Raw genomic sequence first — 17,676 nt, forward strand, 5'->3', positions numbered from 1 at the left:
TAAATATATTATTATTATTATTAATTAATTAATAATATAAAATATATATTATATTTTTTTATTAAAACAATAATTGATTAAATATTTTCAATTTCAATCATTTTTTTTTTATTAATTTTGATTTAATTCAATTAATATTTTAAAATAAGTTTTAGTCCTAATCAAAATTTTAGGGTTTCAGCCTTAACTTACGGCAAGTTGAAAAAGTTGAGAACATCGGACATGGCTCTAGACTAGATCAGTTTGCAGCGAAGGGCATGGTCGAGGGAAAGAGTGGAGCTTGGAGTTGAGCCAAGAAGATGAGCAAGCGAGAGTGGAGATTAGGGTCAAGATAGTGCAACCTCAATTATGATTGGGGGAATTCAATTTTGAAGGATACGTGCTTGTTTCTCTTAACAATATTTGCAAAGATCAACGGATGCTACTATCATGTGCAATCACATGAGAAAATTCTGAGAAATTGGGTCTAATTAATTGATGAAATTCAATAAATATAAGGGCTTAATTAATTAAAAAAAAAAAGTAAATGATCTAGTTTTCGTTTGAGACAAATTTAGAGCCCAAACTGGATATAATCTTATTAACATAAATATTTTAAAATTTTTAATTCAATATAAATTAGATACGAAATATGTAAATGTGAGTTCGACATAAACCGACACACAGACATTCCATAAAGTGTTTGGTTGCTCCTAAGCCCTTTTCCAAGGCCACCCACCTTATAAATAACAATGAAGTCTACTCATTTTTCACCATTCAATTCTTTCAAATTTTGGTCTACTTCAATATCCCAAAACTTACGTCAATTTTTAATAAGGACAATTATTAGCTAGATGACCCATTTTTCCACAGTAACAACAAGAAGCAAAACCGAACCATACACTGCCACCTTGATGACCTTGTGCAACAATGGAGCAATTCTTGGCTATGTGACCCCATTCCCCACAATTGAAACAAGGACCAACAGCATTGCTGCTGGTGGTGGTTGCCTCTCCAAGACCAGCTTTTCTACTGTCTTGAAGCAATCTTCCGCCTGGAGCGGTCACATTAATTGCTTGCATTTTGGCATCAGAAGCACTTAGAACACTTTCATACTCCACTAATGTGCCAGGGGACAGGTGTATGCACCCATCAGACTTCAGAGATGAGTAGTGCACAAATACATCTGCCCCACCATCATTTGGTGTTATAAATCCATACCCTCTTTGATTGTTATACCATTTCACTGTTCCTCTCCTTCTCCTATTGTTGCCGAATCCTCCTGATCACCACCAAAGTTATATAGCAGTAATGCACCTGAGCAAATACATAACAACAGTAGTTCAGTTTCTACTCACTCATTTCCATGGTAGAAGAAGGGACTCTCTTCTCATCTCTTCTTGGTTCACTAATCCTGTTCAACTGAAAGACACAGCAGCGAAAGCTCAGCCAATAATCATTGCAAATGTGATTGAAAAAGAATGATTTTTAAGAAATCTTACTTACCCTTGTGAAAGAAATTGCAAGATCATTAATATAGAATGAGGAGGATGCAACTTCTTTAACCTATGTTTGTATGCAAATTAGTTAAGAAAATGTTCAAGGTTCATCCATGGACTTAATTCAAGCTTCATTTGATACACAAATTCAAGCCTTCTGTTTTCCAGATGATTGGAGATCTTGATGATCTTGAGCCTTCTCAGCAGAAGCATTATCCACAGCTTCCTCGAATCCGCCTAGCTCGTAATCCACCACATTTTTCCCAAAGAACTCATATTGACTTGCATCAAATTTTATGTCTTCTGCATAATAATGCAAGAAGACATTGACAGAAATTGATTAGGATTTTAGTGGAAATTACCCCCATCTTGAAAAGAGGTAACACTACCTTTTTATCAGTGTAAAATGAATGAGGAATGTAGGAAACATGAAAAAAAATGCTTTCATCCATATTAAATGTCAAATAACTTGTACAATATAAGATGGATGTGTGCACACACATTACTTATATGAATTCATGCACAATCTGAAAATTCATATTATAACGCTTTAAGCTATGCATGAAAGAAAATAGAATTTAAAAGAGGATTACAAATTGTAGAAATTTTTAAAGTTGATAAGAAGACAATACATTTTTGGAAATTTTAGCTCAATTTTCAGAATTTTCCATTGTAGGACTTGGATGAAAATATAGCTCCAGAGGAAAATGAATAAAAAAAGAATCCCTTATGCTTTTACACATGTGGCTGCTGTTGATGGAATTCAAGAGAGCTAAAGATTTGTTTTCCTTTTCTAGGAAGGAATCTGGTTTTTGATTTCCTTCATTAATGATACTATCTGTTAATAGAGCTATCATTTAATGGAAAATGTAGAATTGGCATATGTCCATTGCTACTACCTTAACTCTTTAAGTTGTAGCGCTCATGCCTTTTATGGGTAACTAAAATTTGCTTCTGTGGATTTACATAAAGGAAAATGAGCCATATATGCTACTTATGGGTCATGGATCCCATTGGTGTATGCATAGTAATAAGGCAATTAATTGAATGATATTGAACTATTAAATGGCTTTATGTTTAGACTTTTAATTATTTTCAAGCCCTGGTTTCCATTCTAAATCATCTTGAAGAGTTTATGTTCAAAATGTGTTTTACTAAGATGAGTTCATACTTGCACATTGAGGTTCATGTGAAAACTTTTCCATGTGTTCTTTTACTCAAAGCATGCAATAACATGCTTCATTGGTAAGAGAGGCTCTTTTCATTTTCATTTTTCAGAAGACCAAATCTCTGTTCTGATAAAGGAGATCTTAATCTCTCTTCTAATAAAAGGTGATCTTTAACTTTAAATTCCCCACAGAATTATTTTATAAAAGGAAAAAATCATTGATTTTAGAGTTTAATTTTGAGGTAGATCATGGATTTTTTTTTTAATTTTTCTTTCTTTCTACTAAATCCTCTAATCACATTTGAAAATCAAAGTGAGTATTCGATTAATCTAACAGAATTTTTAATTGATTTTAAAATAATAACTAAACCAAACTAAAATTGAGAAAAAACTGAACATAACCGAAATTGAAATTTTCTAGTATGAATTAATTGGAAAAAATAATATATATGTTACATCACTAATTATAAATAAAATATTAATAAAAATATATTTTTACTCATTTTTATTTATAAAAAATAATAAATATGATTTGTCATTAGTAAAAGAATAATTATAAATTAAATATTATTAATAAAATTATACAAATAATATATTATTTATAATATATATTGCTATAATTAATATAAATTCTATTATTTCAATTATTTTGGTTAAGTAATTGAACTGACAATCAAAAATTTTTTTAATTATTAACTGAAAATCAAATCAAATTGAACTTACTCTCACCAAAATAATTGAATTTTATTGATTAAAATTGATTATTAACTGAATAATGCATTTTCCTTGTGTAAATTGATAGGATTGATTTTAATACATGGAAAAGTTAAATAATGATGCCTTTCAACAGGAGTATCTCAATTTTAATTTAGCTTTAACATCAATACTATTAACTTGACTATAACATACAAATGGTATGGTAAAATTCATAGTTTCCTTTTCACAGAAGGTGTCATATTCATCTCTTATGTTTTGCCTGCCCTTAGTAATTATGTGTGTTTGGTTACGTATATGTGTCTGATTAGTATTTAGTTACAAATAAATAATTGACATGTTTAATAAAAAATAATTTATAAACATATTTATTAATAAATTTATTAAAAAAATATTAATTAGATACGTGTTAAAATTTAAAAAATTAGATGAAAATAACATGAAAAAATACTTGTCAAACTAGCTTACAAGAATAATGCTTACAAGTCATTTCCTAAGATGAAACATGAAACTTAGAAGAATACTTGGTCAAAACACTTGGGAAGAAGATGTATTTAGATAAATCATTGTTCCTTTTGATCTCATAACCATGAGAAAATGTTACACATGACACTGAGAAAGTGTATAATTTGATATTAGAGAAGTATGAATAAATTCATTTCATCAAGATTTGGAAGTCGTTTAAGATTGAACTGTACATACGATTTCTGCCAGGTTGCCTTCAGGAACTTTTACAGGAGTCTTTAGAAAATCATTACAAGCTGTTAATAGATTTTGCAATACAGGATTTGGTGGGTTGCTTCTGGCAACAAGCACACTCAACTCACGGACCAGTCGGATCAGAGTATCCCTTCTAAACCGTTGAGCATTTTCCTTGAATAAATTCAACCAAGCTCTCTTTGAAAATGCCTGCGATTCTCCCATAGGATTAGTGGTAATACAGGCAACAGCAGAATCAGAGTTGCCTTCACCAAGCATTACACAAAATCTTTCTTTGATGAGAGGAGATGGAGGAGTCCGATCTGCCCGAGCCATGTGCTTCCAAGTCATTTCTAACGGTTCTCCCTGCAAACATAACAGTTACTAAAATTTTCCGATGGATATAACCATCCATTATAAGTTGTTTTTGCTAGAAAGCCAAGTGCTTCCAAGTCATTTCTAACGGTTCTCCCTGCAAACATAATAGTTATTAAAATTTTCCGATAGATATAACCATGCATTATAAGTTGTTTTTCGCTAGAAACTATCATCTGTAGGAAAAGTGTGCATGCCACATTAACCTCACAGCAATCACATCCATCCTTAATAATTTTAACAAATATTAATCATCATCATCATCCAGAGAACAGAAGGTAGTTTTCTTGCAGAGAACAATTATACCGAACCCCATTAAAAACATTCAATGGTACTAAGATCCCAAGATTATTCCAGGACAAAATTTCTGTAAGTATTACTAGTATAATGTCGGGTTAACTCACAGCCAGATATTCCATCAACACCTGCACATTTCAAAAAGGGAAATTAAGATATAGGTAATTTATTGAGCCCTTCAAGCATTGGCAAACCACCATCAAAGTCATATCTGTCATCAATGTTAGGATTTTGTACTTGCACAACTTTCAGATGAACAAACGCAATCTTATAAACTGAAGATTCCTGAATTTACCACCTCCATTCACTAAGCACCATAATCACCACCTTTGCCATGGCCATCTCTATTACTGTTCCTACCACTCTTTGTTACAAACTCAGCCTTTCCTAACATCACCATCATCTCTATTACCATAAATTGTAATAAGCTAATTCACAACAATCATGATGAACATTGCCACCTTCATCACCACTATTCTTGACTGTAGTATCAATTTCTTTCTTCATCAGTACTGTATCTCTGCAGCTACCATTATTGACACTAGCAATATCAAGATAATTAACACCATTAATACTATAACCACCACTGACAATAGTACTACTTCCTCATTAGTTTTTCACTAGGAAATTTTTTTGTGGCTCATCAATCATTGCTTTTGGGGTGACTGAAACAAGCAATATCACAACCATCTCCATCAGCAGTGCTGCCATTTTTATTGCATTTGTCATCAACCCAACTTTTATTGTCATGTGTGTTTCTGTGCCTCATAAAATATCATGGTAATGATCATTTACAAACTATAATATGCAAATTTTTAACAGGATATGTTGAAATTCATGGATTCCACTAACTTTCCAATTTACAAAATTTACAATAAATTTTAAACATTCTTAGGACAAAGGACACATTCATGAGTTTTCAGTTAATAGTGCATTAAAATAATGGCCTACAGAAAGACAATAATTCCATTATTCTCTTAAAGCGTTAGAAAAATTGTATGCATTCCATTTCCCTTTTAATATAATAGCACCTGAAATTGAGCTATTCATTATGGACACAGCTATTGTTAAGGGTCCCAGTCTCCCACAAATAGGCCTTCTACTATGCTACAATTATCAAGATACTAAAACCTGTGAACATCTATTTCATCAGCCTTTTCACACAAGCACTAACAATAAAGCATGACAATGATTCAATAAAATACCTTTCCAGCCCTTGAAGCTTCCAGTATCATCCGAAGATGACGTTTTGCATTGAAGTGGTACCCATGCTGAAACATCCTTCTGTAGACATGCTCAAAATCATCCCAACTCTTCTCTGCAATGCATGCATCTAGCATGGTGTTAAAAGTATAGATATCTGGCATTACCCTAAACTTGTAATCAGATTTACTCCTGATATGGTTGCTATCTTCTGACATTTTGTGGAAAAGCCCCTTTGCTTCTTCAAACAATCCATGGTCAATATATGCTTTCAGCATTATGTTGCAAGTAACAAGATTTGGAAAGCAAAACTGCTTCATATGGTTGAAGATGTACACAGCATTTTGAATGCTTCCAGAGTCCAGGCAAGCTTGAATTAAGCCAGTGTAGGTTACCACAAGAGGCTTATTAGCTACCTTTGATATTTTATCAACCTGTGAAAGGAAGCATTAAGTGAAAAAGTTTATCCATGTTCACCAGGAAAATACAGGATGAATTTGCATATTCAGTATGAAGCAGTGAAGCACCACCGGATGCATTGTAATAATAGAACAGTAAATGGAAAAAAGTTGTATCAAGAAATATTGCACTACGATCATCATCAATTCATGATTTTGTGATGTCTTATGGTACATTAGTTTCTCTTGTCTATTCAATAGCTGTATCATCTCAACTTTAAGATGGTGCAGTCAGCAATCTACATTGAATATCAAGTTTTCTCATGAAAAATGTCAAAGAGTTCTGCAAACTTGCATATAATTCAACTCATACAAAACAAATTGGTTTTTGTTGAATTGTTTGGTGAAAAAAGACTTTAAATGTATTAAAATTTTAGCAAACATAAAGAAAACAGATTAAACACAATCAAATTACCTGCAATAGTGCTTCTTGGCACCTTCCAGCACTGCAAAGACATCGAGCAAGATCATAATAAAGAGCAGCAGAGCCCACAATTCCTCGTCTTTCCATGTCTTGAACAGCCAATACAGCCTCGTCTGTCCTACCTTCTTTCCATAGAGTATTCACAAGAACTGCATGCAAAAAGTATTTACTTTAAAAATGAAGTTCTACACAATCATGTGGGAGAAAGGACTGATCAGTCAAGTACCTTTATAAACTATAGCATTTGGAATAGATGATTTCTGCACCTTCCTAAAAAACTCATGAACCAAGTTGTTCTTGCCACATGCAAACATAACCTGCTCAAGCAGAAAAACCTTTTAAGGAAAATTTGTTACCTTTTTCTGGTTCTCTCTAATTGAAATGGATATTCAAGAAACCAGAATCTTAAAAATCTATTTTAAGTTCTAAGAAGCTGCAGTTTATAGCATAGTGTGACCAAGTGACAAGTTCATAACAGCTGTTGTCTTCCTATCTCAGAAGAGCAATATTTTCTTTTATTAAAGAATAAACACAATAATAGCACTAATATGCACATGGTTAGATGTAAATGGAGTACATAACTACAAGAATAAAAGAATGAAATTTTATCAGCTAAAAAGAGTTAATTTCATTACAATGCACAGAGGTAAAACCCACTTACAACCCAGAATATCGTTATAAAATAGGAAGCAACATCATGAATAGCAACAAGCTATTGTTCGCAAGAAAAAATTAGGAAGTTTTAACCCTTTTATTGGTGATAATAGAGAGAGTTTATTAGAAGATTCAATTACTAGAGCTTTCTAGTAGTAGGATAATCAATGAGAGAGGAAAAGGAGAAAGGGAAGTGAGAATAAGTGTGAATGCAACAAGAAGATCATATGGTATGCTGCAGCATATTAGAAAAAAATGCAAAATTTGCATGTGCATTTGAACGTAAGGTTTGGGATAATTGGCAATCAAAGTAATCTCCCAAAATCCCCTGTTCTAGCTGTCTAGTAGTGAAATACCTGCTTGTCGTGCAGGAAATAAAGGGTTCAAAGTCTTGCTTTTTTCCCATCTCTCTCTCCTGAACTCCAAAAAGAAAAAACCTCCCAAACAGAAGTTTTCAGAAATGTGTTGATTTCTATGTTGCTAAAATTTTCTGGCATCACTAACAAGCATACAGGAAACAATGCAGTATATGGATGATTACGCTTAACTCTTTTTTAATTTAAAAGATTATGCTTAACCTTAACATGCTATATTGCAATTATAAATGCACATGCAAGCTACATTCTACAGTACCCAAACATAGGTATTTTTCTTTGCAACAGAAAAAATTTAGACATCATAATCATTCACTGGCTTCTAAGCACAAGCAGTTCTCTGTATCTTACATATACCAACAGAAATCTCTCTAGCTCTATATATACATTAAAGCTAAGCCTTATAATGACTTTATAAGATTGTCATCTAACTTAATAAAAGTGTTTAAAAAATAGCCATGTGGCATAGCCTATTTTTTATCTTTATTTTTATATTTTTTATATAAAAAATTAGCTTATTATATTAAATATCAACTTTTATCTAAACATATTTAAATTTCAATTACTAAAATCTTATCTCATGCAAAAAATAGTTATCTAAAATTCTTTTTAGTACATCTTTTAAGAATTTTAAAATTCTTAAGTTTACAATTTAAGATATTATAAAACTATGCTCATCAAATTATATATTTCTAAAAATCAATCATTTTTTAATTAAATTTTCGGTTAAATTATAAAAAAGGTGAATTATTTTTTTAAAAAAAAAAAAAAAATATATATATATATATATATATATATATATATATATTCACTAAGAAATTATTTACAAAATTTAAAAATTTAATTTAAAAAATTTCTTATATTTAAAATATAAGAATTTTAATAATGATACTTAAAAAATTGCCAGATGGAATATTTGTTTTTTCCTACTTTGTTTATGCTTTTATTGGTATATGTCAAATAATTTAAAAAATAATAAAAAATAATCTATTAATCAAGTTATTTATTTATTAATACTTGAAATAAAATTATAATTAATTAAGAATTTTATCTTTAACAAAATTTTATAGTATGATATTGAACATATAAAATATAAAAAAAATACATATTAAATTATATTATTAAAATAAAATAATAATAATTTGCGTGATGCGTAGCCAAAATGACTACTCATAATGTAAGATCACCGCACTGCTCTAGTCCTTTGCAAAAGAGTGGGCCAAAATCATAGTGAGGGACACGGCAGAATTATGGTCCTACCGAAGCAGAAAGTACAAGCATCTATTACCTCCATGATTAGTCCATAAGTTGCGGTAGAAGGTTGTAGGCCCTGTTGCTTTAATTGCTGTAAAACCCAAAATGCACCTTCCCATTGTTTCCTCTGAACACAAGCATTTAGGACCTACATAATGAGAAATTTCAAATTATTATTTACACAGAGGTATATAGAGTAAATTAAACTATATAAAGATGATTGCTCTAATCTTTAGATAAAACAGTAATGCACTAGAGAGTGCAGTTCAAGGTTTCAATCCATACTTGATGTTGCCAGATTAGTGAAAAGCAATGAAATCATCACCAAAGAAAACAATAAAAGAAAGCAATGTATTTAAAATTTTTGGAAAGATCTTATAGACTATGGGAAACAAGCCCCTTCCAAAGTATTGACAGCATCAAAAAGTCTTCCATGTCATCCCAAATTTAATATGGCATGCAGTGTTATATTCATCTGTTGACAGCATAGATATGAAGCTAAAACCTTATCTTCATGCTATATTTTGAGACACTGTAGATGCAGTTTAAAAACTCATCTAACAGCTCACAAAGTCATAGACCATAAACATCAGGCTAGTGATGTTGGTAGCTTCCACCTTCAATCCAAATATATCAAATCATGCTGACTTCAAAGCGCACACCTGTGCTGACACATATGCTTATGTATATAAATACTATTTATTACATGACTGGCATGTTGTTATGGGCCCTTGAGTAGCATCATGTCACAGGCTGCTGAACAGGGTAATCCTCTTCAGGATGGAATGAATTCCCCTTGGTATTTCTGCCTCTAGATGAGGAACCTATAGTGGCTTGAAGTAAAGCTCTTTTGAGGGAGCTCTGGAACTTCGTAATATTTTTAAAAATAATTTCGCTTCCCTTTCTATTCATAAATATGTCCTGTTTATATAGAGATTACATAATATAGTTTTCTTCCAAAATAGGAACCTATGATCAAGGACTTTATATAAAATAAGAAGACTACTAAAAATGAAATTCATAATAATTAGAATAATATCTCAAAGCTGCCACCATGCTTGTTGCCAAAATTAGTTGCTGCCATTCTTGTTGCCGTTGACCATGTCTAGCATAGGCCTTGCCTATGAACGCGTCTCTAACAAGCGTGCAAAGTATGCTATATGAGTGGTGGCACCAGCAATCCTCAACATGGGTCTTAAAGAAACAAAGAAGTGCAAAATTTACACACAGTGATACACAAATGGCCAACGTGATTTACTGGCTAATTGGTACCACCAGCAATCATGATCATTGGTTTTAACATAACAAAAATGTTAACTCACACATCGGCTGAGTATCAGGCAAAATACTTTGTATATGACTTGGGCAATACTCTACCCACAAGGTTTCTCTTAGGATCATATTCAAAAAAAAAAAAAAAAAATCTCTAAGGATGGAGTTGGGCCCGGTCCATTTTGTTAAAATGGTATTAAAGTCGACCCAATCTCGGTGTTGGCCACCCTCAAATGTCTAGCCCTGAGCATGATGGGGGCGTGTTAAGTCCCACATCGGATGGGTATTAGGCTAAAATGCTTATAACTTGGGCAATCCTCCCAACTCCCCTCCCACAATGCGCCTTTTGGCACAGAGTTAAGTCCAGTCCATTTTATCAACAGAAGAAATGTAAAATTACAGAGTATTTTCCATATACAGGTTACTGGTTTACAGCCAAGTATTACTAACCGCATTGAAGACAACTATATCTGGCTCCAATCTAGGGTCCCATTTCTCAATCAAAGCCATTTTAAATTTCTTCTTGGGAGGAGATCGCATGCTATCAATCACATCAAAAAGCTGCTCCATATGGCCTGCTTGTCCAAGAGTGACAGCAATACAATGATAAGCTACCAAGTCAGGATACAAAGACATTTGTTGCTGGAAAGAAAATAAAAGACAGTTAGGGAACACTAGATTTTATGATGTTTAGTTAATGAAAAAGGAGCAAGCTACACATCAAACAAGTTGTATGTTACCTGCATTGCATGAAATACATTGAGGGCCTCCACCGGTCTCTGTGCCTTCCCAAGTACATTAAGTGCAGTTGTATAAATGTATCTGCATCACCATTAAGAATAAATGTTGTAATGCAAAAAATAAAATAAAGTTTAGGCTTCTTTTTCTCCCTTCACAATAGCAAAATAAATAAAAAGAGCAAGCTTACCAAATGAAAACTAAACAAAAAACAAAGAATTTACAAATTCAAGAGTATTCATGCAATGACCATGATTTTCTTAAGTAATTCATAAATAGTGGAATTTGATAGTAATGAATAATTTGTAAAAAGGAAAAAAAAAATAATAGGCATATTCTGTAATGAAAATAAAATGTGTATTTCAAGAATTCCAAAGCGCTATAATTCAAATCCACCACCTAGGAAGAAAAATCCTAAAAGAGAATCCATACAAACACCAATTCCAAAATTTGCATTGCCCAGAAAAGCACTGAAAATATTATTTTTTTGCTTTCCATTTGAAAATCAAAAGTCTCCATGGACCAGGTACTAAAAATTGTACGCATAACATTCGCAAAAGAATGAATTTACAGTAGCACAAAAAGACCAAATGAAGTCATTTCAATGACATTATAAAGAAATTTCTCCTTCCAGTTGCACCTAGACACACTTTTGCACATTAGATGGTAATAACCACAAAATTCTTAAAAAATTGTGTCAAATTTTAAGAACAAAAATATCATTGGCAAGAATATAGTGATGTTTAAAAGAGGAAGTAGAAAATTTTGTCCAAAATAAGGAACTGTAGTTTGGTTTGCAAATCTTTAAAGAATCAATAGTACTTACTTATTCAAGGTATACGAACTTAAGCAAAAGTGAGTCATGTTCTCATCCTTTTCTTTGCTCCGTCACTTCATGGTTTATTTGGAGTAGGTTCTTTTGCATTTTTTAAGTTTGGTATGTTCATAGATGTTGAGATGGTTTTATGCAAGTAAAGTTTAGAACCTATGACAAGAGGAAAGAGGCTCAGATGATTACCTACTAACCTTTTTTCTTTGAGCTAATGATCTACTAATTTGTGTTGCAATATTGGGAGTATTTGGTTGCAGAGAACAGCCTAGAATTTAAGAATCAAGACTTATTTTCTTGCCTTCTTTATTGGCTTCCAGTACATGGACCTTTTAAAGACCTCAAAAATTCAAATTTGAAAAATAGAAATGAAGAGTGTTACTGAATTAGTTTATCCTTTTTTCTATATTCTTGTAAAGAAGAAGAAGAAGAAGAAGAAGAAGAAGAAGCCTGCAAATTGACTTTGGAAATTTAGCATTTTATTCTCCATTTTTGTTTCGATTTATCAGTTTCTTTTCTTAGACGCAGTACATATATCTTTTTTTAACCAGCACCTCCAAAGACTCTAATATCATTGTCATTGCCATCAATATGCATTTGGATTGTTGCTAAACCACGCCTGACTAACTTATTTCTAACTACTTCCAGTACTTTTCTTAATCCTACCAGATCCATTTTTAACAGCACATATGTTAATAAGAAATCCACCACAGCACCTGTACTTCCAAATAGGTCTTCAAGCCTATTTAATAAAAAGCAATAAGTACCACTCTAAGCCATGCCTACTTATTTTGGAGCATGGAAGAGGGGACGAAGTGATACCTTAGCCTATAAGATTTAAAGTGCTCACGCATTTGAAGCCACTCAATGACTTGTAGCACTCGCCTCCAATTTCCCAGTTTACCCAATATCTGGATAACCCTCAATACAGAATGATCTGTGTACTTTATTTTTGCGCTACGCATCATCTTAGAGAACATCCACTCAGGCATATCAATATCTGCACCATTTAGACTATCAAAAGAAAATACTTTAACTTGAATCAGGTCATGATAAGATCACATTAAATAAATAGGGAACAGACATGATACAAAAAAGACTGAACTTCAACAATTAAGGCAGAAAGAAATATGACATCACAGGCAAATTTAGCAAAGAAGATTTCAAATGTACTCAGATCAACATTAATTTATACCCGTGGGGGATGCAAACATTCATTAAAAAGAATATCACTTGAAAAAGAATACAAGTATACAACTAAAAATTGAAAATTATTGATTAGAGGACTTCTACTTCTCCTAGTTTTGTTTTGTTTCTAACTAAATATTTTCCTTCTGAATTTGTTCATTCTTGGAGGATATCTTATCCTCCATTATGTACAATCTTAATTAATTCTTAATAAAATTTATTCTTTTATCAAATAATAATGATAACAATATATAAATAATGATTTATTTCATTTTAGTTGTTCACATAACTAAAATCAAATACAAATAGAATTCCAAAAATATGATTTCTTTTTTTTTTCCCCTCGATAAGGCATGTGGCATGATGTCATATGGATATATCTGATGATGATGCCAATAATGAGTCCTAATACTTATACAAGAATACAACAAACAAAAACAACAACTAAGCCTTAATCCAAACTAGTTGGGGTCATAAATGTGGATCTTTTTTCACCATTCAACTTTGTTTGAGACTAGCTCCACATCAATTTTTAAAAATTATAAATCTTTTAATACTACTTCTTTTCACGTCATTTAAAATTTTTTCCTTTTCCTCCTGACTCCTTCCACAAAAAATTTAGCATATTTCCGTACAAGATCATTTGATTCTCTATGTTAGACATGACCAAACCATCTTAATTAACACTCTTATTTTATCCCCAATGTGTGTTGCATGCATTCTTTAGTGGATATGGTCATTTCAAATTTTATCCATTATTGCAATACCAAACATCCATCTTAACATCCACATCTCTACCACACTCATCTTTTGGATATGTTGTACCATTTTTTAATTAAGAAATCAAAATGAAATATAAGCCACCTTATGGAACAAAGACATTCCTCACTAAACTATCAGATATGAAGAGGTATCATTAAAATTTATGAATTGAAGGGCGGAGGTAAATGAATGGGATAGAGGCAAGAGTCTGTAAAGTACTTGAGATTAGACCAACCATTGCTAAAAAGTTAAAACTAACCAATTAATTAGTTGGCCCTTGATCCTTATAAATCCCTTAGACATGATGTTTCCTTTTAGATGTGGGACTCTTAACAAGTATTAAAACGGAAATAAGAAGTGTATGAAATTTACATATGAGCTTTAGGCTCAAAATTTCTCTAGGAATTTTACAAGAGATGAAACTCACAAGAATTGCATTCTTAAAGAAAACTTCAGTCATGAAAAAGTTCATCACATGATGATTGACAGTCCTAACAAGTTCTACAAGAATTTAGTTAACTTGCATATGAGAACTCCCTTTTTTTCCGTAATTCTGGGTGCAAAAATAGGGAAGGGCCCTAGTACAAGCACTTTATGGCCCCATAAAACTAAGGCTAAGGGCTGCCCATCAAGACTCCACACAGCTAAGGCTATCACACCACAAAACACTGGGAAAGCAAGAGGAGCATGTTAACCATTCAACCACCACCTGTGGCAGTATATTTGCTCTCACAGAATTCAGATACCGATGGAAAGCAAATGTCTATACATACAAGCTATTAAACAAATATATTTTTATGCAACTTGAAAAATTAATAATGTCAAACTGATATAATGGAAATGCTGCTTCTGCTAAGATTCAGGTTGCTTTGCCCAGCTATACAAAGACTGGTAAATTACAACAATAGATTAAAATGCAAAATAGGTTTAAGCATCTACCTATAAATCTATATGCAAGCATAAATGAATATGCATGGTGAAATAAGCATGTATCCAAGACAGCTAAACTATAAGGAGAATACGAGGTAGATTAAATACCACTTTGCTAGCTTCTGGATTCTGTCCTCCATTTCCATCTTTGAAGCTCGTGGCCTAGGAGTAATATCCTCGCATTCCTCAAAAATTTTGAAGGCAGCTCTTTCCATTTCCATATCATCATCACCACCATCATTAAGGAAAGCCAGATTGCTTCTACTTGGAAATCCTTTTTTCTGCACAATTTCCTTGTAAGTGTTTTCATCAATTTGTGCATGATTCCTCACAAGTCCACCACTTATTTTACTCCCTCTAGCACCAATTTCCTCTCTTTCAATGGTCTTCCCCTTCCTTTCTAATATTTCTGGTAAATTTTTACCGTAAGAAGCCTCTTCTTTTATGCCAATAGTGCTTTTACTCCTTTGAATGCTATCTACTACCATAGTGCTTTTTTGCACACTTTCAGTGTTCTGACTCCTACCTTGATACAAGTCCTCCAACTCAGTATTTGTACTACAAGTTTGATTACGCAACCACTGCCTATCTCCTGTCATTCCTCCCTCCCTCCTCTTTACATTAGTATATGCACTGCTTTCTTTCCTGGCCAATTTGACACTTGATTCTATAACTGTCCTTTCCTTGTAATCATGTTCACCATTATTTACATCACTTTGGCCAATGGCTCCATCAACATTGTCCCCTAACTCATCAATTTTCATGACTTTGGACATATTTTCTTGATTACACCTCAATTTGAAACTCTTCTCAGTTTTCCCCAATGATGATAAGTCATCCTTCAACTTATGCCCACTTAATTTGAGGGCTTTCTTCTTCTCCTTAGCAGTTTTAACAGACTCCATAGCTTTCAAATACTCATCAAAGGACGGCTTGAATTCAAACTCTTTCTCAAGAAGTCCAGCCCCAACCAACCGATTATCCGAATCTCCATTTGAAATAGCCTTAATTCTTATACCAAAACCCAAAACTCTAATCTTCTTCCTACTCGTTGTGTTTAATGGAAAACCAAAAAGGGATCGCCGAGAATTCCAAAACCTACACGCAGAATATGGTTTCCAGCTATAACTGCCAGTGAAATTTCCATTCCTTTCGAAACAAGATAAACCCATTTGTCCATTTGCCATAGTTACGATTTCCATAGCAATCCACAGTTTCACACCACCAGACCCCCAAAAGCCAAGTTAAAGCGTATCATGAACTGAATAAAAAAACACTTCCTAGCTTCATCTATATTGCAAAATAACTTCCTACTCATTGGTCAGCTAAACCTGAAAATGCAAACGAAATTCACCAAGAAAACTAGAACTAAGAATCCAATGAACTTACAGGGCCTTTCTGGGCTAGCAGCAAGTCAAATTCGCAGTGCAGAATCGATTTTTCCTAGTTCCCAAACGACGAGAAAAATCAAACAAGCTCCAGATTTTACAATTAATTTTCTTCGCTGCCGCTAGCACAGAAGATAGTCCTTCAAGGATTTATCGCTGTAACAATAAAATATTTTTGTCCATTGTTTCAGTTAGGATAGGATTAGGTTGTTTGGCGTTCTCAATTTTGTATCAATGAAAAATATCTAAAGGCAGTAGAAAGGAAAGCTAGGAAACAAAAAGTTGATGGAATTATTAATTATATAGAAAAAGTAAAATTTTTATAAAAGAATTTTTTTTTAATTTTTTATAGGAAAGAAAAAGTAAAATAATTTATATTAATATATAACTATGTTAAATTTATAATATAATATTGTTTTTTTATTTAATATAATTCTTTATAATATAATAAAATTATATCAATTTAATAATAATTTATTCTCAGATTAAATCTATGTTTTACTATATTTATTTGAATACATATTTTAGTTATTTATATTTTTAATTTGAAATTAAAATAAAATAATTTAAAAAATAAAATTTAAAATAAAATAAAATAAAGCATAAAGGGTAAACACAAAAATTAACACTGCTTTCTAATCAAAATGGTTAAAAAAACATTTTCCATGCAAATTATTATAATTTTTTTCTTTTCTTTTTTTTTTTTTACAGAACAAGAAAATTAGATTAATAATTTTTCTTCCTTCCTTCCAACAAAATACGGGAATTAATTTTTCTTTCTTTTCCTATATATTTTTTTTTAATTTTCCTCCCTATAAAATAAGTTCTAGGTCAATTGGAGCATCATTCTCTACTAAAATTTCTCTAACTTGCTAATGTTACAATAAATATAATAAAATTTAATTATAAATTATAATTTACTATTAAATTATTATTATGATAAGTCATTTACATGAAATAAAAATTAAAATTAAAATTATATATATATAATTTTAACTTATAAAGTTTCCAAGCCTAGTCCACCTTCCTTGAATGCCTTATATTTCTGAACCCTAATTTCATAACTCATTTTTCTCTTCCCTTTCATTTCTTTACGTGTCGTTCCCTTTCCATCTCCTCCTTCGTTCCTCTGCCACTGCAAACTTGTCCTTGAGTCACCATTGACCATGCTTTCCTTCTTTGGTCTTATTTCTCAAATCACCATTCCTCATTGTCATGTCTCGTTCTTTCACTCCTATGTTTCATCTATTGGTGTTGTTGCTATGTCCATCGCCATGACTGCAATGGTGGTGGAGGTGGTGGCATAAAGTAGGTTGCGTTTTGGCCAAGATTTTGTTGCTCCCAAACGCGTTGCACCAAATCTTACGATAGGCGAAAAAGTAATTCTCGCTTATTGGAGAATTTCTAGTTTTGCTCTCATGGAAGAATAATTTAGGAATTGTAATATTCTATTTACATAGAACATAAAGAC

General features: G+C 32.2%; 2 protein-coding genes across 3 annotated transcripts; both read right to left on the reverse strand.

Annotated features, from left to right (window-relative positions):
• Positions 1-796: 796 nt before the first annotated feature.
• On the reverse strand, positions 797-2,683 carry LOC110638306 (cold shock domain-containing protein 3-like). Its single transcript, XM_058133136.1, has 5 exons — positions 2,650-2,683; positions 1,633-1,781; positions 1,486-1,545; positions 1,338-1,401; positions 797-1,261 (listed from the first exon to the last, which is right to left on the reverse strand). The coding sequence occupies exons 1-5, from the start codon at positions 2,681-2,683 to the stop codon at positions 810-812; spliced, it is 759 nt and encodes a 252-aa protein (XP_057989119.1). The 3' UTR covers positions 797-809.
• Positions 2,684-3,884: 1,201 nt separating this feature from the next.
• Positions 3,885-16,475, reverse strand: LOC110638309 (pentatricopeptide repeat-containing protein At1g30610, chloroplastic). 2 transcript variants are annotated; one of them, XM_021788822.2, is made up of 9 exons: positions 14,926-16,473; positions 12,760-12,951; positions 11,111-11,192; positions 10,821-11,012; positions 9,133-9,246; positions 7,043-7,133; positions 6,808-6,965; positions 5,937-6,368; positions 3,885-4,425 (listed from the first exon to the last, which is right to left on the reverse strand). In XM_021788822.2, the coding sequence occupies exons 1-9, from the start codon at positions 16,017-16,019 to the stop codon at positions 4,042-4,044; spliced, it is 2,739 nt and encodes a 912-aa protein (XP_021644514.2). In that variant the 5' UTR covers positions 16,020-16,473; the 3' UTR covers positions 3,885-4,041. The 2 variants fall into 2 exon arrangements, with proteins under 2 accessions (XP_021644514.2, XP_057988157.1); XM_058132174.1 differs by lacking the exon at positions 3,885-4,425 and adding an exon at positions 4,466-4,531 and having other exon boundaries at positions 14,926-16,475.
• Positions 16,476-17,676: the final 1,201 nt, after the last annotated feature.

This window comes from Hevea brasiliensis, chromosome 13 (assembly GCF_030052815.1).
Source record: "Hevea brasiliensis isolate MT/VB/25A 57/8 chromosome 13, ASM3005281v1, whole genome shotgun sequence".
NCBI classification, from domain to species: Eukaryota; Viridiplantae; Streptophyta; class Magnoliopsida; order Malpighiales; family Euphorbiaceae; genus Hevea; species Hevea brasiliensis.